At 44.5% G+C, this 25,809-nt stretch overlaps 1 protein-coding gene and 1 long non-coding RNA gene across 2 annotated transcripts; one reads left to right on the top strand and one right to left on the bottom strand.

Annotated features, from left to right (window-relative positions):
- Window positions 1-446: 446 nt before the first annotated feature.
- LOC128151821 (uncharacterized) lies at window positions 447-4,813 on the bottom strand. The gene is made up of 3 exons (XR_008238472.1): window positions 4,716-4,813; window positions 4,016-4,631; window positions 447-1,425 (listed from the first exon to the last, which is right to left on the bottom strand). It is a non-coding gene; the product is annotated as an uncharacterized LOC128151821 (long non-coding RNA).
- Window positions 4,474-25,554, top strand: ATP6V1C2 (ATPase H+ transporting V1 subunit C2). Its single transcript, XM_052809504.1, has 13 exons — window positions 4,474-4,578; window positions 4,735-4,892; window positions 6,458-6,525; window positions 11,827-11,912; window positions 16,636-16,730; window positions 17,413-17,504; window positions 20,518-20,616; window positions 21,706-21,774; window positions 22,791-22,883; window positions 23,309-23,402; window positions 23,712-23,809; window positions 24,213-24,342; window positions 25,162-25,554. Exons 2-13 carry the CDS (start codon window positions 4,764-4,766, stop codon window positions 25,255-25,257), a joined length of 1,149 nt encoding a protein of 382 aa, XP_052665464.1. The 5' UTR covers window positions 4,474-4,578; window positions 4,735-4,763; the 3' UTR covers window positions 25,258-25,554.
- The last annotated feature ends 255 nt before the right edge of the window (window positions 25,555-25,809 follow it).

Genomic DNA, 25,809 nt, shown 5'->3' with positions numbered 1-25,809 from the left:
AAAGTTGATAAATCTGAGCCTGGCCAGTCATACATTTAAGACCTCTTAGAAAATCAAAGGGGAAAAGATCAACTAGAATGTGGACTATTAACATTTCAATCCAGATAACTTAAAAGTAGCCAAATCTGCCTGTTACACTTATAACAGTTAAAAAAGTCAGGATCTGAATGATGCAGGAGAAGCTTTGACAAAGCATTTTGCTTCTTGTATATAATGAATCTTTGTTTTATGTAGTAATGATATACTCTTAGATTTTCCATTCAAATGAATATAGATGAGCAGGTAGGTGTACTGACTGCAAATAGGTGTGATATAGGATGCTTTCAACCAAGAGCAAATCATTTTGCTTGCTTTTTCTTTTTCTAGTGTCAGAATTTGCTCTGTGCGTTACCTGGTGACAGACATGGTGGTGCAGTGAAACAACGTGGTGATAAGCAAACCGAATGTTACCTTTACTGATTTTAATGACAACGAGACAGTGCCCCTTCAGTACGGACATACATTTCATTATGTTAGGTATGAGTTGTCAGGTACATTCACATTGAAACAGCATTTCACATTCAGTGTATAAAAGCAGTTCATCAGGAAGGTTCTGCTGCACTTCACAGTACAGAGCGAGTGAATAACCAATATTCTTTAACATAATTAAGAAATAGATACACAGCTAAGGAATTATGATAAAGAAGTAGTTTGCACACTAGTCTCTAAAAGAACACAGAAAAAATGTTTTCATTTAAATAAAATTTTATTATCCATTATCAAGTTATTTAAGAGTTCCTTCATCAAAATATTTTAGACAATAATTTTTAATACATTGCTACAGTAATAATAAAACACACAGGAATAGGAAATAGGATTTAAAAGATCCTTTCTAAGCAGAGGGAACCCCCCACCACCACATTACTAGAAGACTAAACAGGTAATCCCTGTAATAGATGTATAAATTGTTTTATAGAGAACTACAGCTCTGTGGTTCCTGTTTTGCAAGCTTAAAACATAAGCTTTCCCATTAGTATCAATGTCATAATTGTCTAGGTAATTAATTTTGGTTATCTGTTAGACTAATTTGCCTTGGGAGATACTTCAGGTAGGATATTTCAGTACTCTTAATGACTGTTTGGAGGCAGAGTTTTGCTCCTTAGTGTGACATCTGAAGAAGTACTCATAGAGAGAGGCAAAATCATGGAAAGGTTCATTGCACTGATGGATCAAAGGGAGCAGAAAGACACATCATGATCATGAGGGAATTAGAGAGCTTTGAGATCACATGGCACCACACGCAGGACCAGCCAGGGAAATGGCAGGGGAGACAGGAGCTGTCATAGCTGTGTTACCACCAGAGTGTGCAGCAGACTCTCCATATCCCATGGCATGTCGTGCTGCAGGCTCCTTCCTTCCTCCACCTTCACTGCTGCTTCATCCAGCCTAAAAAAATGTATAGTGGGGGAAAAAAGGTTAAAAAGTCACAGTAAAACCAGAAAATGTGATAATAGAAAACATTCAATAGGACATTGCTTAGGCATTAACATCATGTTTCCTTGATATTTTTCTGTTAAAACAATAAATTAAGTAGCAAAATACTTTCCACTTTAATAATAGTAACCAAAGCAAATGATTCTATATGAAAAAATAAGAAAAATGACATTGCTTCAATAAAAACAGTTAGGAAGGAAATAGCATATATTGTAGAATCTAGAAATAATCTGACAACCCTTCAGCTTGGATTTTACCTTATTCAATATAATATCCATGTGTACAGAAGCATCCCCAACAGCTAGCGCCACTGCAGCAAGTAACATTTCTTGTCTGTTAACACTAGTGTCAACTGACACAATTCTAAATTTAAGAAGCCTGTGAGAACATAACATTTCTAAAATCAATCATGCAAAGCATTTCCATGGCTTGAGACTGCAGCAAGGGTCCAGTGAAAACTGTACTTGGTTTGAGATGGGAAAGAACTGCCTTATCTAGGTGAGGTTTACTATACCTTTCAGACCACTGGCCTGTGGGTAGAAATACATGATGTACATACTCAAACATCAGCTGACTGTGTTTTCATTATTAAAACACATAGTCTAAAGAAACAAAAAAATGGAAGATTAGCCAATAATCACTATCTCTTTGAATGCCATCACACACATCAGTATGTTAGGTTTTTTGCATAACTTCTGGAAAGTCCTTTGTCATGCCCTAGAGGACACCATGATTGAAAAGAACTAGAATAATCGCAGTTATGAACACTGAATGTTTAATTAGCCTAGAAAGGAAAAAGAATAAATAAAAAAAAAAACAAGCAAAAAAAACCCCCATAGACTGGTTATTTCAGCTACAAATCTTCTCAGTGTCTTTTTCTGGAGAGCTTTCAGTAGAGACTCTCTTCCTCCACACATATATTGCTTTTTTATATATCACTAAAAATGTTCAAGTGAAGCAAAGGAAGATGAATCCTTGGCTAATCTAAAGAGCCTATAAATTTAGAGTCTAAGACCTTGAGCTGCATGTTAGCTACCTAAAGCATGATTTGGGTGGAACAGTCCAAGTCCAAGGCTATGATTCAGGATGTCTTCCATCAGCTGCTTCTACCTAGTGCTGGAGATACTTAAACCCATTAGGGGTCTTCATTTGAGGTTCTTGGAAGTGTCAAGAGCTCTGCTTCTGTGCATGAGCAGAGCTGCCTGGCCCCAGCATCTCAAACCCTTGCAGTTTAGGACAGATCATGTGGAAAACCAAGAGCATCCTGCTGTTTAGTTTCTTGTGGGGCTTCATTTACACTTGATACACAGAAACATGAGCAAAGAATGCACTTTGGAGGAAAATAAAACACCAGTAATAGGAGAGATTGCCTAAGTGCTGTATGGCAGCAGAGTGATTAGACCACTCAACTGGAAAATGAGAACTGGATGCACCATGTACTCTATGAGGGGGTTAAATTCCTGCTTGCAGAGATGCCCCTCAAAGGCAGGTACTCGAAGTTGTTTAGGCGCTTTTTTCCTTCAGAGCCTGTCTGGTTTAGAAGGCTCCGGAGAACGTTTTGACCTACGAAACTCCCAATATCTTAACCAAGCTTAAGGCAAACGTGAGGCTCAGTAAGGACTAAAAGCCACAGCTATCATTCAGCCAAGGAAGAAGCATCACCAGGGGAGGAAGCATCGCTACCTTGCCGACTGCTGCACCGCGTGAGGATTTGTTAAATAAAGCACGCAGGGAAGTCCCAGAAGCAAGACTTTCCTAAAAGTTTCTTTAATTATTCCCAACCCTTCAGACTCGCTGAAGGCAGTCAGCGTTTAATAAAAACGAATGGCCTCTGCATTATCCGCGCGAGTTTCAAAGAGAGCAGAACGATGAAAAGCTGCACCACTCAGAGCTGTTACCGGGCTTTTACGGGCTTGTCTCGCCAAGCGCAGAATCCCCCCCCCGGCCCCGGCGCCCACCCCCGTCTCTCCGGCGCGGATCCAGCGGCTGCCCTCCCGCCCGCCTCCTCACCGGGCGTGTCCGCGCCCGCCACGCCGGGAGCCGCCGCCGCCGCCGGGCGGGCAGCAGCGGGGCGGCGCGGGGAGGGGGAGGCAGCTGGCGCAGGTACGGGCGCGGACAGGCTGCGGGCGGGCCCCCCCCCGCTACCGGCAGCATCCCCCGCGCCACCGGCAGCTCCCCCCCCCCGCCACCGGCAGCATCCTCCCCCCACCGGCAGCACCCCCCCCCGCCACCGGCGGCATCCCCCCCCCGCCACCGGCAGCATCCCCCCCGCCGCCACCGGCAGCATCCTCCCCCCACCGGCAGCACCCCCCCCCGCCACCGGCAGCATCCCCCCCCACCGGCAGCATCCCCCCCCGCCTCCATCCGCTGGCAGGGCTCGGGCTGCGCAGCCCGGCGCGTACCGAGGAGCGGGGCAGCGCCCGCACCACCGCCCCCCGCGGCGGTGCTCGGGGCGGGGGGGGGGCTCTGCCGGCCCCGGGCAGCGGCCAGGCACCGCGGGGTGCGTGAAGGGCAAGCGCCAAATCTTCCCCGACCCACGCACCTGAGAGCAAAGGCGTGCCGGGCGGGGGAGGCTCCGGGGAGAGCCTCGGGAGATTGCTGCGCGGTTTCTGCTTCTCGCTGTCTTGCCCCGCTCTGTCCGGCTAACGCCGGTGTGGTTGTCCCGCGTGGATTATCGCGACTGTTGTGTCTATGTTGTTCTGCTGATCACCGTCTCTCTGCACCGCGACTTGCCTTCCTCCGGCTCCTTCCTATCCAACCTGGGAAGAAAAACACAGGGGAAAGCAATATTCCATCATGCCTGTGGCATCCTTTGCAGCCTGCGTGTTCAGCAGAGGGCTTTTTACATCTTGCTTTCACTTTTGCCTACAAGTGCCCAAAAATCTGAGTGACGATATTTATCAAACAGAAATCCTTAATTACGCTTGGATGGTTTAGTGAAGTCCCCAAACTCCGCAATGGAACTGGACTTACAGCGCAAGGCGAATGGAAGAGGCTGGGAGGGAAAAGGGGAGGAGGAAGCTTCGTTTCTTCGTTCAGAAACTGGATGGAACAACCCTGAGAAAGGACGAACGGCCACACTCTTTCCGTGACATTCTGGAGAAGGTCATGTTCCATTTCAGCCTGAGACGCAGGACTGACTCACTCTCCTGGTGTTTCTGAAAAAAAATCAGTCATCCGTTCCAACTCTTTCTGCTCTTAGGGAAGAACACATTTTGTGTGGTGCTCTTTTAGTCACTTACCTGCCTTGTGTTTCTACAGTGTCCAGGAGCGAAGGGAAAGATTAGATCATGTCGGAGTTCTGGCTAATTTCTGCCCCGGGAGATAAAGCAAATCTGCAGGCATGGGAGAGAATGAACACAGTGACGTCTAAATCCAACCTGTCGAGCAACAGCAAATTCCATATTCCAGACTTAAAGGTAAATGAGGAAGGGGTTTGTGCATGGGCAATACAAAAGTATCAGGGACTAATGACTTTTGGGATAAATGTGGGATTTATTTTGGGGGTAATATGCAGAGAGTAGAAGAACATTGCAGCTGGGGGTTGAGTTGTGTTCAGTCAACTGAAAATTGATCAGAGAGAAAAGGAGTCATTGTGCTTGAAGCTGACCTTCACAGTGGAAGGATATGTGTATAAGGAGTGAACATGAGTGAGATGAGTTAAATAACTAATCTATTGCCTTCAATGTACCATTTAGGCCCAGTCATGAAAGTCATACAGCATTGTACATCTTGGATCGCTAATGCAAAGAGAGTAGCTAAGTATCTAGAACCATGGCAGTAAGACTGCTGACAGAGAAAACAGTGCTATAACCCACATCACTCCTTGTGAAATGGATGTGTGTGTATATTCAGCTACATTACCCAGCTTCATATCATCATATAAATAGGAAGAGTATGAATCCATGATTTTTTTAATATCTTTGCATGATTTAATCCTTATTTTATAAGATCTGCACCTTATTTTTATTTCACTTGTGGCTATTAAAAATCCAAATATGCTGCATTAGTCAATGGAGCTACCACAGATGTAGAACTTGGTTCGTTGGGGAGTTGCCATCACCCATCACTTAACGAAGCTAAACTTAGTGCATCCAGGGTCTGGCTTTAATCCAAAAAGATTGTTAACAGTTATAACTTGAGCTGTTCCAATTACATAAGGGTGCAAGTAAAAGGGGAATGTGGCCTGTTCCCAAGTAATAACCTACTGAATTGTCATATGAATGTTTCAGACTGGGAATGTTGCTTTTTGCATGTTCACCTGAGATTGATGTGATTTCTACCATCTATGGGCCTTACCCAGCCAGTGTTGGTGTGAGTCTGCTAATGTTAAAGGAAATAAAGCATTTGTAATATTCAAAAATGCAACCAGCCTATTAATATTCTGCTAATTGTTCTAGGTAAAATTTGTTTCTTCTCCTTCAGCTTGAGCCTTCATAATGTTGAGCTGGCAACGTTACAGAAAAGGTTTGGCAATATATTGCAATGCCATAAACATGGGATTATGACTGTGACAGAGTCATAGAAAAAGCAGATGTTGGTCTTGGAGGGAATGGCTTTGTGAGAGGCTTAGTGTTTGGTAATAGCAAAGAATGCAGAGACCCCCTTTTAAATAAGTGCTGCTTCCCTTGGTTCTCTCAGTACATCTGATTTGTTTGTATGTATATTGTGTGCATTTCTAGTCACTATTTTATCACGTTAAAGACTAGTCTATGCAACTTGATGATACGGGAATGAAAACGGGAAGGAAGACGCTGACATGTAGTCTTGAGACTACACATACTTTTTTCCTTTATTGGAAAAGGCTTTTTATGCCCTAGGTCTTGGGTAAAGGAATTGCTACTATTTTCCACCAAGTATATAAAGTTCTGCCAAACAGTTGAATTCACAAGTGCTAAACACAAGTCGGTCTCCCTAAGCCTCTGCCAACAGAAGCCTTAGACAGACTTGTGCATCTTTCACCTACTTCTCATCTTTTGCACAGGTGGGGACACTGGATGCTCTTGTTGGTCTGTCAGATGAGTTGGGAAAACTTGATAGCTTTGCTGAAAGGTAAAATAGATCTTATTTACTACCTACAAATGAGAAACAGACATTGTTTTTGTGGAACGGTATGTCCTTGTGTTCACCTCGGTCTGACTCAGTTCAGCCCAGACTACAACTGGACTGAAGTGGATAGGCTTTGTTTAACCCTTGTGTTGATCGTCATGGAGTCATCACAAAGAAAGGCTCATTCCTTAAAATTTAGCTGCATTAGGTCCATGATAGTTTTGTGTGCACAGCAATCCATTTGAGTGGCAGTGCTAGGGAAGCTGTTTCTTGAAATGGAACTGCTTAAAAAGGTTCTTTTTTTTTTTTCTTTTTTTTTTTTTTAAAGAACATCTTCCCACCCCATCCAGAAACTTAAATTAATAAAACAGCATTTAAAGAATATGAAGCCCTCCCTAATCTTATTTTCCCAGAATATTTCTATTGAGCCTTCTGCCCCTTTTCAACCAGATATAGGAGTTCTAAGGAATAAGTTCTTCTGAATGAAATTCAGAGCTCTCCCTCTCAGGCTTTTAAACTCCTTGAAAATCAAAATATTGACTCACATTGTATCAAACCTACTTATGCAAAAGCTCACATGATCTCCTTGATGATCATTGCCTAGCGTCCCTTTTGGGCCAAACTGACCTGGGTGTACAAAGAATAATATAGTACAGCAAGCTGAGAAAATGCCAGGTTGTAAGATACTTCATGGCACAAAGTCGACTTTGTCGTTGAGGCAATGAAAGTATAAGCTGCTGGGTTTTTGGGGGGTTTTCTTTTTTGCTTTGGAAACATACCTCACGTATAGTTGTGGTCTTGGTCACAGAGGCATGTGTTAGCTCTGGGGCTTTTTGCCTTTTTTCCCCCCAGCTGGGACTGATAAGGATTTGCTTGTCTAAATATGCTTGATACTTCCATAGATTTTGTCTGGCAAACACATACAGAAACACTGATGTAAACTGTTTACATCTATGCTAGGCGGTTTGGGTAAAAGTAAGTCTTCTAGAATACATTTGTCCATAGGTTTTTTGGGTTTTTTTACACGTCACTGGTGCGACAGCAAGGCTGTATTAGGATGATTACATTTGATCACTCTGGGTTGCACACAACGTTGATCTTTTTAGAATCATTGAGTATCTTGAGTTGGAAAGGACCCATAAGGATCATTGAGTCCAACTCTGCTTCTCACGGGACTACCTAAAACTAAACCATATCCCTTTTTTCGGGATTTTTAGTAGGACAGAGCAATTTAATTCATCAAGAAAACCTTCTCCATTGTGACCCTGCCAAAAAACAACTGCCCCAAATTCTTTGTAAACACGTTCAGGCCTCTGGTTCCTACTGCAGAGATTCTTCATGAAGTAGGAATGGGGGCAAATTTGGGGAGAGACAGTGCCGACACCTACTATCTGTTCTCAAGGAAGGTGTCTCTAGCCAGGGCAGCAGACAGGCAAGCAACTGTGTGATCTGGGTTTGAGGGCTGCCAAAAATCATGCAGAACTGATTTTCAGAAGGGCTGAACTAATTCCCAGCTTTGTGAAGAATTAGGACTTCCGAAAAGCTGCCTGTAGGATCCATGTAAGATCACGGAGGGTAGTTTTAAGTGAAATGTCAGTACGAGCTCCCTAGGCTCACTGGCTCCTTCTGTTATGTTTGTCTTAACTCGACAACATGGTACAGATCCTTGTTCAAGCTGAATGCCACTTTACTCCACTAACAGTCTATTTAATGCCAGTAATGACTCTTACTATATGACATGCTATAGGCACTGAGCAAAGGGGTCTGTGAGGCCCTTCCACCGTGACCTGCTGATGTAAGGACTCTTCCTATTTGTCTCATTTGCCTATCGAGCTAGGTAACCAAGAAGGATCAACAAGATTTAAAACTAAGAAAAATGTGTTGAAAAATAAGAAAAATGCATTAGAATAGAGTAATAACAGAGAATAATCAACACATGTATTAGCAGATCAAGTCCCACGCGGACATACAAAAGCATTTTGCGTTAAATAAATGCCCAGGGTTTTGAGTCTAAATTGTGATTCAAGGGTTAAAATGCCAAGCACTCACACTTCGTTGAAGTAAATGGCATCCAGAGGGTTACAAGCCTGTACAAATGACCTGAGCATTTAGATTCCTGCTCCTCTGAAACAGCTACCTGCTGAACTGTTGCTAGATAAACACAGCTGCCAGTAAGGCCAGGCAGTGCAAACCTGTCAGCGCTGCCTCCGGCCAGGACAGCAGAGAAGGGGCAAGAGTTTGCAGGATCTATTGTTTCCACATACTTTTATTATTTATTTACGCAGGGAGGCAGAGTGTTTTTCCATGTCACCGTGTGGTAGCATGGAGCTCTCTCAAGCTGACAGTCCCCTCGGTCACTCTTACCTGGGGGTTCTCCCCAGTCCTTGGTCGGTGCAGCATTCTGCAGTGGCCTCAGATTGCAGGGCTTCTGCTCCCTGCAGTATTTTGGAGGCCTAGCTGGTAGCACCCTTTAATACACAGTATCATTTAAAGAGTGTTAGACTTTGTTGTTGTTGTTGTTGTTGTTGTTAAAGGAATGGCATTGCAGCAATTTCAGAAGCAAAATGTGAGAGTCTTCCAAGCCATAATAATAGGCTAAATGGAGTTACTCTCTTTACAGGTTTTTATTACTACTTCTTGAGGCAGTTTAGCTGAAACCCTCTCCTTTTATAACGCATCATTTGAGCATGATATTTGCTTAAGGTGGGATTCATCTCACCTAAAGGCAGAGGTTTAAGGGTTGGATGTGAAAGCTGCTTGCTGTTGGATGTCACTATAGTCAATGGGGCTCCTCTGGGGGTCTGATTCCTCTCGCTTGCCTCAGACATCAGTGGTGTGCAAGGTGCGTGTTCTGTCTTTGCATGGGGAATGTATTGGATGAGTGAATCCCACTTGCATTTCACAGGATGCAAGGCAAGGCACAGAGCCTAAGCCAGAACTGGAGAACATTTCTCTGGCCTAGCGTATACATACATTCTGGCTGTGTCTTGCTGCAGGGACCTTGGGGCGTGTGGGCTGGAAGGGAACCAAGCCTCACCTGGGAAGCTAGGACTGTCGGGTACATGAGAGTAAATACCGGTCTCACCATCTATACCTATGGAGAGAGACCAGAGCTAACTGTCTCCCAGCTATCAGGTTAGCCACCAGCTGCACTCAATGCTAATGAAAGCAGCTCAGGCTCCTTGGAAAAGCTACTGGTTTATACACTTTCCTGTTGGCTGCTTTCTCTGTAATGTCTTTAGCCTCCTGCTATACTGTTCTTACCAACTGGGCTGAAGTCCTGCCTTGTTCCAAGTTCCTTTGGGCTCCCTGAGCATTGTGAAGGAGCCAAAAACCAGCTGCATCTACCAGCTGAAAATTGCTGAAGTGCTTGGCAAGGTTGCAGCTGATGGGGAACTGTTGTGTGGATCCCTGCACCCTCCCCGCAGCCCGAGTGTGGGCAGCACACGCTGTACTCTACCAACACTCAGCTGGCACCGGGTCCCTAAGTGGCTGCAGCCAGATGGTGAAAAACTGTGGCAGTCCTGAGAAAGGGATGTGAACTAGAGTACAATGGTGTAGATTGCTCCTACAGGCACGCTGAACTGCGCCTGTCCAGGGTCATGAGAAGAATGGTTTGGGTTGGAAGGGACCTTTAAAGATCATCTAGTCCAATCCCCCTGCCATGGGCAGGGACACCTTCCACTAGACCAGGTTGCTCAAAGCCCCATCCAGCCTGGCCTTGAACGCTTCCAGGGGTGGGGCATCCACAACCTCTCTGGGCAACCTGTTCCAGTGCCTCACCACCCTCATCATAAAGAATTTCTTCTTCACGTCCAATCTAAATCTACACTCTTTCAGTTTAAAACTGTTGCCTTTTGTCCTGTCACTACAGATGCTGGTAAAAAGTGTCTCTCCATCTTTCTTATAAGGCCCCTTTATATACTGAAAGGCCACAATACGGTCTTCTCTTGTCTAGGCTAAATGACCCCAAACAGCAGGAATTCTGACTACTGCACTCTTGGCAGCATCAGCAATCTCAGATTTTTCCTCCCTATCACAGGACAGGAAAACCTTTCCAAAGACTGTAAGTTTCTTCACAGGAGTGGAGATAGAGGGAATCTTTACCTCTATGAATTATTGCTTTTAAATGGCCTGTATAACTGCTTTGCAGCACATAAAGAAAATCCTTTTCTCTAATCTTTCGTGGTATCTGTACCTGGCCTGATGTCGTTTCCTGAGCTCTTGAAAGGCACAGGATGTCACAAGACACATTGTCCAAACACTGTAGGTGCCCTTTCAGTCTTCAGCAAATCTGCAGCTGTAGTAGTCTCCCCTCTGTAAGGAAGGACAGGGAGATGAAGCCTGCCATTATGCTCCACTCCCTGTCACCACACCAAGGATTATGTCCACTTCATCTCTCTGCCAATTTCATGATCAGGCAGTTACTTTTTAGCAGTTGCTTTTTTTTTTTTTTTTTAACAATGTGTAGTGAGCCTGGAGCGGTTAGGGAACTAAACGCCAAATTCCGTGAATATTTCTGAGTACAGAAGGATACTAGAACAACCAGAAAGGCTCTTGACCTGTGTGAGGTAGGTGCTTTGACTAGAGCCAGGGGGATCTACTGCTGGAGAGACTCAATGAATCCATTTTTTAAAATAAGCAAAGAATAAATAACAACTACATGGAGACAATGTTCTCCAGGAAGGGCTCTGTTCAAATCACTGCTCTGAATCGGGCAGAGGGAGGATTTGAATCTAGTTCTTCCACATGTTGAAGGAGTGTCTTGTCCAGCGTGCTGAAGAGAGGAGTTCCCTAAAGAGGAATAAGAAGGAAATTCTTCCTGTCAAACAAAAGAACATTGTCATTTTCCCCTGAGTACTTTGTAACAACCTTATCTCAGCAAGCCCTAAGGGTTTATTTAGCATCCCATGAAACAGATTTTCAGCCAATGTTGTCTGTATGTAGCTTCTTTCTCCTCCATCACCTTTGGAGTTTTAAACATGGGTTTCTTGCCTTCTTCTTGCCATGGGTTTCTGCTATGAGTATCCTGAGTGTACAGAAGACTGAATCTTGATCTTCTGGAAGTCTAAAGCACTGGGGAGATGATATTACCTATGTTTGTGGAGATCAGTGTATTGAGAAATAAGGCATTTAGTTCTGCAATATGCCATAGATTGTTCATCATCATTTGAATTGCAAATTAACCTGCCCTGCTTCAGAAGTGTTTTGTTTGGGCATCTCCATGTTTATCAGATTATTGTGGCAACTGTTTTATATGCATTTTGTTTCTTCACTAACAAAGCTTCTCTTGTTACACCTAAGCGTAATAAAGAAAATAGCCCAGTATATAGGAGAAGTTATGGAGGACTCAAAAGATAAAGTCCAGGAAAATCTTCTGGCCAATGGAGGTAGGTTCTGTGAATGTGTTTTTTTTTAATGCATTGCTGCTGCCTTTGTTTGCTTCAGAATATGAACATGTGGAATTGAAACACTCACATACTAGAAAGGACAACCATCAGCAACATTTTTTGAGAACACATCTAGCCTGTTCCCATTTTTCTCAAAGTTAGCAGAAGCTTTATCCAGCGCCAGCTTTGCTTCCAGGACAGTGTTCAGCCTCTGGTACTGAACTAGTTTCTAATACCAGAGCTGAGGAGTGAAGAGGAAAGCAGGAGACATCCTTCCTCACTCCTAAAATGACCTAGCCCTGTGCCCTGTATGGGCTGGATCTCTTACAGGCAGCTAAATCTCATTTTGTATGGCTGCATGACATATGTCAGTGATCTGTTAGTGATTTGCCTTCCCTCCTACAGTGCTGGGATAGATTGCATTGTTAACTGTGGATTTCTGACATCACGGGTGGACGTGTGAGGCAACAGCTCCAAACCATGAAGCCGGGGCTGCACTCACAAGATTGTTCCAGGGGCTGGCAGGACGTGCTTGTGCTGCTCCAGTTAGGAAGAAATGCCCTCCGGTGGTGTCCTGCCCTGGCTGGCAGCAGCTGGGTAGCAAAGAAGAGCAGGCAGTGACAACAGGCACGCTTCGGACATGCCGCCTTACTGTATGCTCCGTACACCATCTCTAAGTAGTCAATGTGGTGTTTTTATAACCTCCATGAACTAAATTTCCCCCTTTATTATCTACCATGGTAGTCAAGGCCCTAAAGGGAGCCTGTGTCAAGGACAAAATTAACGTTTAGAAACTGATGGCTCCTAGTTCATTAGACCCTGAGTGTGTTTCAGAGCAAATTCCTCCCCAGCTCTCCTGGAAAAGTACAACAAAACTGGATGTGTTACACATGCTAATTACAGGCTTGTAGAATGACACTTTTAAAAAAACTAAGAGTGCACACTCCATCACCCTTTGACTGCCTGCAGTGTTGTACTTCAGAAATGTATGAGTAAAGGATGGGGAGGAAGTTCTTTCAGAAATGTCTTCCTTGCATGACATATGACTGACATTTGATGAGTGCAACTGCTTGACGAGTACAATAATCCCACTTACTGTATTTCAGGGCTAAAGGATAAAATGAAATGTCTCAAAAGTATGTTGAGGATTGATGATTGTGGTGCTACAAGCATGCATTTGTGTGTATTAGTGCTAGAGACAAGTCTTGGTCTGGTTGTAGAGATACAGTGATCAGGTTACGATGGATTTCTCAAGTAACAACCTCGTAGCTTGATCACGATATCCCTATGACTTGAGAAACAACAGGTTTCACTTATTTCCTTTGTTTCCTCTTTTTACACCATTTTCCTTTCCTATCAGCTCTGCATGTGTTGTAATAGAAGGATGTGGAAATTACTTGTATGTGTTACTAATTTCTGTCCTCTGTCTGGATTTGGTCACCCAAACAAATCATATTAAACTAAGACATTAACTTTTCCAAGTTTATTGACTGCATCTTAAAAAATTGAGTCAGCTTTAGTATATAAGAATTCCCGTAATATATTCCAGCGTCATTCTTCATAAGCAGCAGCAACTTCGCTGTACTAATTCTTCCTCCTCCCCTTTCTGGTTAGCAAAAGGACCTTATGTTGAAGACTTCCTTGAGGCTGTGAAATCAGAAACAAAATTATAAGACATGACTTCTTGCTGCATCATCCTGTTTGACTATTAGTCTGTCCCCACTCAAACTTTGTTTTAAGTTGCACTATACAAGTTTTCTCATTTTAGCTCAGTTGTATATAATCCTGACAGTAGTTTGGTCCATGAACTGATGAAGGTGGTAGCTGTGTGTCTAACAATTGTATGGTTAGATTTACATGAAGAAAAATGCAAAGTACTAGAAGATACAGCACTTTTAGTTAAGTGAACACACACATTACTTTCCAGTGGGCACCACTTGGAAGCAGCCATGTGGAGATGTCTCTCTTATAGAGGGAAATGTGTGTTTGTGTAATAAAGGGAATTTTAGTATATCACAACAGCAGGAAATGCTTTCTTGCTTATGACAGAATAAGAAATGTGAAATGTAAGTAAACCTTTTCTTTAAAGATTCGGACCAAACTCTCTTCCATTTATAGTAAAATTAAACCCAAATGAATTTTAAAATTTGGTAAGTGGTGGAATAACTTCATTCTTTATAATGAGCTCAAAACAAAGCAAAATGGGAAGCATAACAATTTTGAAGAATTAAGCATTTTGAAGGGGAAGTATTTAATATTGCCTCTTAGAGCTAGGTGAATAAATTAGAGTTACGAGATACTCAGGCTGCGGGGTTCCTGGGCAGCTGTGAGCACGTTGGGGTAGGTAGGAAGCATCTCCTGGATGGGCAGCTATGTGAAGTCTTTTAGAATTGACTTTACAGGTTCCATAAATGAGGAGTGCCATTCCAGGAGCATCAGGGTGCTTGGACTGCTTGGCATTTTAAGCTCGGTTCTGCTAGTGTGTTCACAGTAGTTTGTGTCATCCCCAAGATCAGGCTGCTTAACTAAACTGCACCAGTGCCAGAGCACTGCTCAGGAGTGAACTTGTAAAACAGGCTGAGAACACATGCTGTGCTTAACTGCCTGACATTTGAATTCTGCTGAGATTCAAGGAATGTGAGGATAGAAGGGGCATGTGTAGGTCTCCAGGGAACTTTCATATCTCCTCAGCTATAAACAGGTCAGTGTCTGTCTTTAAAGAGCCTGTGAGTATACTGTTCCTCCACACAGCCCAGTAATAACATGCTCTTTGCAGGTTTCAGTCCCACTGAGTTTAGCAAAGCCTAAGCAAGAAAGCTTGGAAGAGGGGCAGCGGGATGAAATCCTTGCGTCGCATACCCCATGCTGAAAATGAATTTTGTCGCTCAAATATTTTTGACCTCCCTGCCTTCCCCTGCAGAGACCATGAGCAAGCACTGCTGGAGAGCTGCACACACAGGAGCTGTGTGATAGCTCTCCCTGCCTTTTGCAGTTTTGCCTCCGTTCCATACCCTTCCTGTGCAGGGGAATTTGCTGATTCCCAATCAGACCTTAGCAGGAAGGGTTGGATCTTTGCCTCATGACTACTGTCCATTGGATGGGGGGGAGGTTTACACAGCTGTGGTTTTAGAAAGAGGGGGAGAACACTGTCATGCCAGTGCTCTCTGCCTCCCAGGCAGTTTATCCCTTGCTAAGAAGCCTGTTTCCTCCTAACATAAGATTTTCCATGCTTTGGAAATCTAATAGGGTAAACTGACTCTGTTGTGGGGTGAGAGAAGCCCATGGAAAGGATAGTGCTCTCCTGCCAAGGGTATTCGGTATCACAGGAGACAGGGTAGAACCCTCAGCCTGGTAGTATGGCAATTATACAACTTTTCACATTCCTTCTCATGCATCTTGGTTCATAAAGTTTTCCCCACACCCTGGAAGTCCAGCCCACAAGAAATTGTGTTCAGACCTCGCTGTGGGACTGAATTAATTGTCTGGACAAGGCAGCAAAGAGCACTGAACGGCCCCGGCATGCCCCTCCTTGGCACCTTGAGCTTGTTTTGCTCCCCATCTCCCCAGAGCAACTTACTTCCCAGATATTCTCCATGTTTACCCTTCTGGTCTGGAAGGAAGCGCACCCTGCAGATGACCGTGCCTCTGGCCTCTTTGTCTAGACATTGAGACCCTGCCTGCTGCCTTCCTCTAGCCTCCCTAACCTGCAGGGAGGCAGTCCCAGCCCCTCTGCTTGTTGTGGCAGGATGCATGACTTTATCCCATCCCATAAAGTTGCCCAAGAACACTATGTAGGGGTGTGTTTGGCATCCTAAGGGCTCTCAAGACTCAGGCAGAGAGTTGTCTGATTTCATGAGCTGCTAGACAAGAATTCCCTATTTGGTACCATAATGTACCAAGCCTTAATGTTTTCTAATGTTAAGGAGCCTTGGTCTTCAGAGTGAAACGGCATGATCCTATTCTAGGAGCTGGGTGACATATGTGTCATGTCCCCTCAATTCTGGGCAGAAGCCATGGCTCCCTGCAGTCTGAGTGTGCCTTGTTTTGTGGGGCTGCATGCACGGGGCCTTGCTGTGAATTTGTTGTTGTGACTGGATTTATCCATTTAGAGAAATACCATATAGCTTTGTGCGAGATGGGGAGCTCTGTGTGCAAAGTCAATGAGGAATTCCTCATTGCACCTGAATTTGTTTGATTTCTAGTGAGCACTTGACTGAATCACAGAGAAATGACATCAGCTACGCTCTTAATACCTTTGATCAAACTCTCAACAACCCTGAGTATTACTGCTGGTCCTGGGCACAAAGTATTTTTCTGGTAGCTCTTGCTGGGATTAAATCCAGGCGTATTGCAATAATCAAGATTGAGATTACATTGAGAAGCTGTTTCTACTGTGAAGAATGGCTGCATGTTGCTGTGTCCTGCTGATACAGCTAATTTTACAGTAATGCTTGTTCTACACTGTTAGGTGTAATGCAGAAAAGATTTCTGTTTCAGCTTCTGTGTTTGGGGAGGTTTAGAAAGATGATTAGATTGGGCATATGATCTGTGTGGATTTCATCTAGATCAAATTTCTATGAGGATTCAGAGGTGGGCTTTTGGTTCAGTCCTGTCTCTAATGTCAGACAAAATTATGCCTAGGCTATAGCTGGGGACTACTACCCAAACTTTGACCTGCCATCTGGTAAGCTATCTGCTTTCATGCATCTCTTTGCATTTTCAGTTGACCTAATTAGCTACCTGACACGGTTTGAGTGGGACATGGCCAAATATCCCATAAAGCAGCCGCTGAAGAATATATCAGAAGCATTAGCAAAGGTAAATTGTACTCCAAATTTTAAGATGTCAGCATGGGGAAGCATGTCTTTTGGCAGTTGTTGGTCTCTCCTCTCATGGCAGTCAGTGAGAGCTTTGCCTTTGGTTTGGGCAGGAACAGGCTCAGAAGCACATACTTTGTACTGAAGCAGTTGATATCACTTTAATTTCTACTGTAATAATAACGGTACATATATTTAAACCTATCCAGTCTGTAAGTATATGGCACTTTATCAGATTTACTAGGGTACATTGACATGCTTTCTGCACTTTAATCCCCTTCATTGTAATATTTTATTGGTTTTATATACCGCCATATTATTCTCCATTTTGGAGTTCTTTTGTGAAATTATTGGCCTGACATTAAATCAGACCCATTGCAGTCTGGATGAATTATTTACACAGTCAGTCCATTCAGAAAGGCGTGATGTGTTGTTCAATATAGATAACAAATGAAACCGTGAACTTGCTCCTTAGGTACAGCTATAACACACAAAGCAACAGCTAACTGAATCCTACTCTTCTGCCTTTGCCCCAGGGGAGCTCTGACACCGGCTCCGACTTGGCCACAATCGGGTGGTTTTACAAGGGGCTGACAGCTGTGTTAAGGTGCAGAGGTAGTGGGAGGGGGGCAAGGACAATGCCTCAAGCACTGAGTTGACTCACTTTTTTTACTTTGTTATAGCAAGTGACTCAGATAGAAACAGACCTAAAGACACGATCAGCTGCATACAACAACATTAAAGGAAATTTGCAAAGCCTGGAGAAAAAAACTGTGTAAGTATAGCACATGCCTGTTTGCATCTGGAATGCTACATGGCTGAACTGAGGACAGTGCTCGCACCGTTGCTGTACAGTGGAGCATGTGTGTTCTGGTGGGAACAAATTTTTCTGGCTTTGGGGCATGCTGAGCATCTACAGACCCAGCGAAAGCTGGAGGTGGGGAGCTGGTGTGATCCGCATGTCTCAAAATCAGCTCAGGGAGACTGCAGTTCCTAATACGATTTTATTGGCAGCGTGAGCAGACAGTCTTGGAAAGAGTCAAAACCAAATGTGCTCTACTGTTCTGATGAGATTTCAGGGAGTCAGAAATTAGATGAGCTGGGTCAGCTGGTGGATTCCTTTGCAGGACAGAACTGTTTCTTTCCTATGTTATGAACAGCATTTGCAGAGCTCCCATAGGAAACAGCTCTGTCTTGCTTGTTGCCGCACCTCACCAGCATCCCACTTACATTTTTCTTTTCTTTGTCTCATTCTGTTGGTCCAGGTAATGCCTTGTCAGGGCTCCCCAAATGTTCTCTCTCCTGTCTTCAACTGCTTGTGGTCTTTACTTATGTCAGTGCTGATACCTGGATTTTTTTCCAGGGTATCACCGGGGAGAATAGTAAATTCCAGTAAGTAGTAAATTTAAAGCAACTTAGATGATGCTGTGCAAGCCCTTGCCCAACACATGCTCATATGTGCCACTTTTTCCTACTCAGGCCCCTTGCTCTGGACACAGGACACAGGTCCTCGCCTTCCACAAATACAGGCTGGGTGATAAGTGGATTGAGAGCAGCCCCGTGGAGAAGGACTTGGGGGTATTAGTGGATGAAAAACTGTATATGAGCCAGCAATGTGCGCTCGCAGCCCAGAAAGCCAACCGTATCCTGGGCTGCATCAAAAGCAGCGTGGCCAGTAGGTCAAGGGAGGGGATTCTGCCCCTCTGCTCCGCTCTGGTGAGACCCCACCTGCAGTCCTGCGTTCAGCTCTGGGGCCTCCAAAATAAGAAAGACATGGACCTGTTGGAGCAGGTCCAGAGGAGGGCCACAAAAATGATCAGAGGGCTGGAGCACCTCTCCTGTGAGGACAGGCTGAGAGAGTTGGGGTTGTTCAGCCTGGAGAAGAGAAGGCTCCAGGGAGACCTTACTGCAGCCTTCCAGTACTTAAAGGGGGCCCACAAGAAAGCCAGAGAGGGACTTTTTACAAGGGCATGTAGTGATAGGACAAGCGGTAATGGCTTTAAACTGAAAGAGGGTAGGTTTAGATTAGATGTAAGTTCTTCCCTGTGAGTGTGGTGAGGCACTGGAACAGGTTGCCCAGAGAGGTTGTGGATGCCCCATCCCTGGAAGCGTCCAAGGCCAGGTTGGATGGGGCTTTGAGCAACCTGGTCTAGTGGAAGGTGTCCCTGCCCATAGCGGGGGGGGGGTGGAACTAGATGATCTTTAACATCCCTTCCAACCTAAACCATTCTATGATTCTATGATTCCTGGCACTGCAGCCAGGCAGGCTGGCAGCCTCCCTAGAAACCAGCCTTTACCCAAGGCAGATAGTCACAGAGGCTCACACCAAAGTCCAGAGTGGCTTGAATTTTGCTCTGACTGTGGAGCTAAAATGAGCATGCCTGGCACCAACTCCACTGAACCCAAGGAGAAACCACAGAAAAAAATACTTCCAGGTGGTGGTTCAGAACGAGTTTGTCAAAAAACCCGCTATCCCTTATGGTGACCTGCTCAACATGGGGACTGCAGTGCCCACAAGGGTCAGCAGAGGCAGGTCACAGTTACATCTCCCTCTCTCTCTGCTGAGTTCCTGTGTCCATGCCTCACCACCGCCAGCCAGCACCACTGGCCTGTGCTTCCAGCTTGACATAGACAGTCTTAGACACGTTTGTCTCAGGCTGCATGCATGTGGATAATCATGGGCGGGAGGGACAAGGGGACGTTAGCTCCCATTTCTCTTTTCTTGGCACCATTTGTATTCCCAGCCCACTCTTGCAGCATCTCTCCAGCTTCCATGTCAGCTTTAAGCACCTGGAGAGAGGAAGAAGCTCTGTGTGGGGAACATGAGCAGTGCCAGGCCTCCAGCAAGGTGATGAGGGAGAGGAACAGAGACTTTGTGGTCCAGGTCTATTGTCCTCTCACCGTCCCATCCACCTTTAAATGCTGGCTTCTCTGGTGACTACCAGTGCCAGCTAGCTTGGCTTGAACAAACATCTAATAAGATGCTACTGGCCAGTTAATTAGTGTTTAGACTGGGACAGAGAACCTCAAACCAAAACCTACTGGTTTAGGTCCTTCTTCACTCCTGCCCTGCGACAGGGAGGGCAGCTGCTCTCTTCCCACACACACCTAGTGCCTACCAGCCATGCCCGGCCAGCCCCAGCCGTCTACACTTCCTGAGTGTGCAGCAGTAGTGGGACTCAATGTGATCAAGTGGGCTTGGGCTGTGAAGAGACCACCTCCTGCAGGTCCCCCCTGGTGCGCACCAGACTGCTGCTCCCACTGTCCTTCAGCTGGAGGTATCTCTGTGTGCTTGTCCGTGGCAGTCCAGGTATGCCAGGGTTGCTTTGATGGCTTCGGTCCATACTAACATTGCTTACTCTGACTGAAGCTCGGTCACACAGGCATCTCAACAGGCAGTCTGAGAAGGCAGGTGCCTCCTGCAAGATGCAGTGATGACCAGGAGTGGGATGGTAACTTCAGATGTGCGCTTCCCAAGCATCTACACCCTTAATGTAGAAACAATAGCAGCAGAATGGTATAATTTCACATAAAGGGCATAAACTAGCCTAGTGCTAGTCACCAATAATCTGCCATTAGTAGTAGTTGCTTTTTTATTCTTTTTAGTTGCAGTAAAAATAACTAAATAGCCATTTTAGAAGTGCAGACGTGTCCTTCAGCCACCTCCTTCCTGGCTGCCTTCTACCCCAGTATATACTATTAGCAACTATAACCACAGCACGATACCTCCAGTGTGCTGCTGCTGGGTTCCTGCTAATGTTATTTTTCCTTTGTCTTCTTCACCGTAGGGGAAATCTGCTGACTCGGACCCTAGCAGACATTGTGCATAAAGAAGACTTTGTTCTGAATTCCGAGTATCTTATCACGCTGCTCGTTGTGGTGCCAAAGTAAGGCAATAGTGCGTGCACACACGCTCAATGTGGCATTGAGTTTCAGGTCTAAGCACCGGATCCAAGCAATACTGGGTGAGGTTGGGGCAGCCCATCAGCACCCTGACTGGGGCATGGGTGGAGCGGTTAGCAAAGAGGAAAGAACAGTTTCTGCCAAGGGTGGTGCTGGCATGAAAGAAAGAGACAAAGACTGCTCTGAACTTGGAGCAGGACAGAATTGGGATGCAGGTTTTTAATGGTTACAGAGTGCGTTCTCAAACAGCCTCCTGGTAGGAATAGTATGAGTTAAAAAAAAGAGAAAACCAGATTCTTACTGGAGCTTAGCCAAGTTTATAAAAGGAATTAGACCTGTCAAACTCACAAGGCCTCTGCTGGCTGTGTGTTCGTAAATGCCTGCAAATAGGATGACTGCCATCACCATCAGTTGTGAAGTTACACAACATCCTTCCCAGAAGCCTACACAAAACTTTTCCTCTCCGTATAGCTCTGTCCCAACATACACATACAGTTCCATCACTATTTTGTCTGAAAACCATGTTACAAAAAGCTATCTGAGGTAAGTTTGTTGAGTTTATTATCTGCACACTCTTTCAGATTCCCCCTATAAACAGACTTCTCACTTTGCAAACTCTTACCATCCCCTTGACCCCTTTCTCCCAGCGCTGGCACTTGCCACGTTTGCACTGTAGCACCGGATCAGCTCTGGGATTGCAGACAGCAGACGTACCACACCTACCGTGGATCAGGGGCAGCTTGTGCAGGGGTCCTGGAGCATGGGATGCTGTGTGGCAGCCTGGAAGTACGTGCCAAAAGCCACATTCTTCCCACCATCAGCTTCCTGCTCTGGGCCCTTCCTCATGCCAAGACACAAAGTGAGGATTGAGGGTGCAGTGTTGAGGGAAACATCTCCGTAGCTGGTGACTAGGAGAGGGAAGGATAGGAGAGGCTTAATGTATCTTAATCACATTACCAGCACAATGAGCTCCAACCCTTCTACCCTAAGCCATTAGCTTAATTATTTATCCACACATTTGCTTTCTGGTATATAGTATTTATTTACTGTGCTTTGTTTTGTGTTGCTCAAAGGTCAAGCTACGTACAGTGGCAGAAGACCTATGAATCCCTCTCCGATATGGTAGTGCCTCGCTCCACCAAGTAAGTGAAATTCCAAATTAAGGTCCCTGTTTGTTTCAGAGATCCCTGCCATATTTCAGCCCCTCAAATTGGTGGATCCTGGAAGGAATCACTTGTCTAACCCATGGGCTCCATGTTAACATATAGATTTGCCCAATCTCATTCTCAACTGAAATCAGAAATTACTCTCTTGAAGGGAAGTGCAGATTAAAGAAAAAAAAATAATTACTGTTTTTTTTACAATTAGCTTGTTGTTCCCTTTTCCAGTAATCTAGTTCTTTCTACTTTCAACCAGGGCCTTTGCTTTTTGTGTAAAACAGACAAACAATTTGTTACAGTAATCCAGGCATAATTCAGTGTCCTGGTTTCCCCTCCCAGGTTCCTGTGAAAATTAACTCTATCATCTCAGCTGAACCCAGGACATTCAGCCACATGCAATCACATACAACTTTATAGAAACTACTTTTTACAAAGATCAAACACTATCTTTGCATCTTTAATTGCTTCCTGCTGTAGAATAGGATAATTAACTGTAGTGTCATTTGCATTAGCAAATGCCATATTAACTTATCCTGTCACCTGGAGTAAAAAAATCCTTCCTAGGAATTATACATTCCACTGCTCAGTTCATGCACACCATGAGGTCCAATCCAGGGCACAAGAGGTGACTGCTATTATCTGAAATGGAAGAAGTGAAAAGCACAGAGAAAGAAGAAAGCTGTTTCCTACTGCCTGTCTCAAAAAACAGAAGTGCATGGAAAGTGGGGGAATGTTACCAGGAAACACAGAAAAATCAGACAGGCAGAATGTGTGTGTACTACGATGGGTTCAAGAACTTAATTCATGGGAGTTTTACACTGGAGATAGCATAGCCGGTGTTAGTAAAGACTTAGCTCTCTATTTCAGTCACAGCAGTTCTTGAAAAGCAGGGTGTTGTTTAGTATCATAAATGAAAAAAAGAACTGCAAAAGAAGGTGGTAAAGGCGGCATGAGGGATTTGCCATGTCAAATCACAGCAGTGGATTTCCCTCCCACAGAATGATTGCTGAGGATGCAGAGGGAGGACTCTTCACTGTGACCCTGTTTAGAAAAGTGATGGATGACTTCAAGGCTAAAGCCAGGGAGAACAGGTAAGAAGCACCAATTGCTAGGCAGCACAGGCTAGCAAGCAGATGTAAGGTGAGGCTTGTTCTGTGTGCAGTACAGCTGAATCCATCACTGGTTTTCAGGACTTCTTTACTGTTTGGGCTGCTGCTGGTCCTAAAGCCACTGAGAAGGCAGGGTGGGAAGGAGCTGTGGCAGTAGATACAGCAGCGATCCTGTTCTTTAAGCACCAGACTACAGATCCTGGAATTGTCCTTCCTGCTCTCATGCTACTGACAGCAGGAAGCTTGCTTTCTGTGGGTGACTTCAACTCCCACCCTCCACATACCTGAACTGGTTAAATGGCTAGCAACTTTGAAACATCCCGTACCCGCTTCTCCAGAAAAAAAAGAAATGAGCGTGCGTATTGCTTGGACTATGGCTTATGAGAGCAAATGTCATTCAATTGTAGGTTCATGGTTCGAGAGTTTTATTTTGATGAGAAGGAACTGAAATGTGAGAAGGAAGAGCTGATGAAATTAGCTTCCGATAAGAAACAACAATATGTAAGTAGCACACGAAGTTGATGGCCCACATAATGACAGCCTCTGCTACCAGCGTGCCTAAGCACCTCTCACTCAGAAATGGTTTTATGGTTCCAACAGACTCCTGTGAGCTCCATTTAGCTCAGAAAACTGAGGCACAGGATAGATAACACAATTTGCCCAAGGTCACTTGAGTTTCTGATAAACTGGGAGCCACTAACAGGCTGCCTGAGAATTATCTCAGCAGCCCATGACAGATTCAGCGGTGTTAGCTATGGAGCTGCTTCACACAGCAAGGGGATCACAGCACTGTTGTATCTGTTCTCATAGGGCCCGTTACTGCGCTGGCTGAAAGTGAACTTCAGCGAAGCATTTGTGGCTTGGATTCATGTGAAAGCCTTGAGAGTTTTTGTTGAATCTGTCCTGAGGTAAGTGGGTAAACATGCAGTGCTGGCAGCCATTCCTGTAGAAGTCAAAATCCACAGCTGTCTTCCTGGAGCAGTTTCTTTGTGGGAGGGAACATCCCTTACACACTTCATTCCAGGAGCTAACAGGAGACAATACAGATGACCACAAAAAAGGTGACGTACAAAGTTGATGAACAGTTCTTTGGGGGCACTTACAGGGAAGTGGAAAACAAAGACATCGTTTAGTTGACTTTCAGCTTCAAAACCAAAATGCTTTCAGATAAGGAGGCAGCACACCACCACTGACATTGTTTCTGCAATGCACCATCAACTAGCATGCCAGGAGACTGGAGAGAGAGAAGGGCAGGAGCAGAAAGGTGTGCCCCTTCCCAGCAGATGATTGTGTATGTTGATGTGTTTCAAGGTATGGCCTCCCAGTGAATTTCCAAGCAATGCTGCTGCAGCCAAATAGGAAGTCTGTAAAACGCCTCAGAGATGTCCTAAACGTGGTCTTCAAACACCTGGATGAAGTTGCAGCAGCAAGTATAATGGACGTATGTATTTGGACTGCAAGTGCACGTGCTCTATCTTGTCTCAGCTTAGACAAATGAACATTTTCACCATCCAGGGGCTAGAGCATGCATCTCCTCACATCTTGCAATGCGAGGAGCCCTGGATGCACCTTTAATCCCTGCGGTGGTTACAGACTGGATTAGGGTAACAGGTAGGCTCAGATTATGATGGAGATGCATAGAGATTGCTTACATTTTCTGTTAAAACATCTGATGTTTACAGCTACCAGACTGAAATAGGTCTGCTCAATTATGGCAGTTCCTCCAGGTAAAAAGCTTCAACTCTTCTATAAACATTCAGATCAACACAAGCAAGACAAATGAATTCAGAACTAAATGCTAGGACTCTGACACCTCTATCCCCTGTAAAAGGCTGTCATTGACTAAATACCTCAATCTAGGCCTTCAGCAAGAAGCAGTACTTGCTTTCTCCCACCCCATATCTTGAGTGTACAAGCGATTTAGGATAAACCGCTAGGCATTAAACCAGCAAGCACAAAATTCCCAGTGCATGAAGAAAGGAGAAAGAAATTAGTTGCTCTAGAGCTGAAGCACACAAAAATGCTACAATACACGTTCATGAAGTTGCAACAAAGCGTGAATTCTCAATGCTAACTGTATTAGGTAGCCTGAAAACACCAAGCAAACGCCAGATTCTCAGTGGCAAATTCCCCATCTTAAGCACAGCAGATACAAAACTCCATTCCACCTGTGGAAGGGGAGCACAAAAGCAATCTGCTGTAGCTTGGAACTCTGCACGTTTGTTTACTGGTACTAAAGTCATATTGTTTCCTTTTGCAGCCTGGCATGGACATCCCTGGTTTACAACTGAGTAATCAAGAATACTATCCTTATGTCTATTTCAAGATTGACCTCAGTCTTCTTGACTGCAGTTAAAGAAAAATTGCTCAAGCTTCATCTATTAATTTTCCAAGACCCTAGTGTTACAGTAAAAAAAAAATCTTTAGCTGCTGAAAGTAAAATTAAAATGCAGATGCTGTAGCAGGATAATTGCATAAGATCTTCCTACTGCTTCCAGTAATTTTTACAGTGACTTCAACATAAGTCTCTCTTGTTCATAGTTTTACAAAAACATATTTCAGAGGCAGGAGGTACTATGGTAGTATTTATTTTTTTTTGGAAGTTACAAAGATGGAATATCTACTGGACTTGAAATAAAACAATTTAAAAAGTGTGGTGGCTAATGGATCTGCTAGGTGTACACAGTCCTGGTTTTCTAACAAAGCAAACTTAAAAAAGCCAAAAACCAAAAAAGTAGAAAGCATCAGAGCAAAACCCAAAGTTTTTTTAATTTAAAAAAAAGAAAAGCGTAAGAAGAAAGATCCTCAAAATTGCTGTGGAACTTATTGTAGTATGACTTGTAGTCCCAAGTACTCGTAAGCTTAGTTTTTGCCAAGACATCTCAGTTAGAACAGTTCCATTAGATCT

This window comes from Harpia harpyja, chromosome 15, assembly GCF_026419915.1.
Source record: "Harpia harpyja isolate bHarHar1 chromosome 15, bHarHar1 primary haplotype, whole genome shotgun sequence".
Lineage (NCBI taxonomy): Eukaryota > Metazoa > Chordata > Aves > Accipitriformes > Accipitridae > Harpia > Harpia harpyja.
The sequence above is the reverse complement of the archived record's forward strand: the minus strand, read 5'-3'. Positions and strand labels throughout refer to the sequence as shown.

Excerpts from the sequence above, each read along its gene's own strand:
- ATP6V1C2 (XM_052809504.1), top strand. The coding sequence starts at position 4,764 with ATGTCGGAGTTCTGGCTAATTTCTGCCCCGGGAGATAAAGCAAATCTG. Across the intron at positions 22,884-23,308 it reads GCTAAAGCCAGGGAGAACAG|GTTCATGGTTCGAGAGTTTT; the intron begins GTAAGAAGCACC and ends ATTCAATTGTAG. Across the intron at positions 23,810-24,212 it reads TTTGTTGAATCTGTCCTGAG|GTATGGCCTCCCAGTGAATT; the intron begins GTAAGTGGGTAA and ends ATGTGTTTCAAG.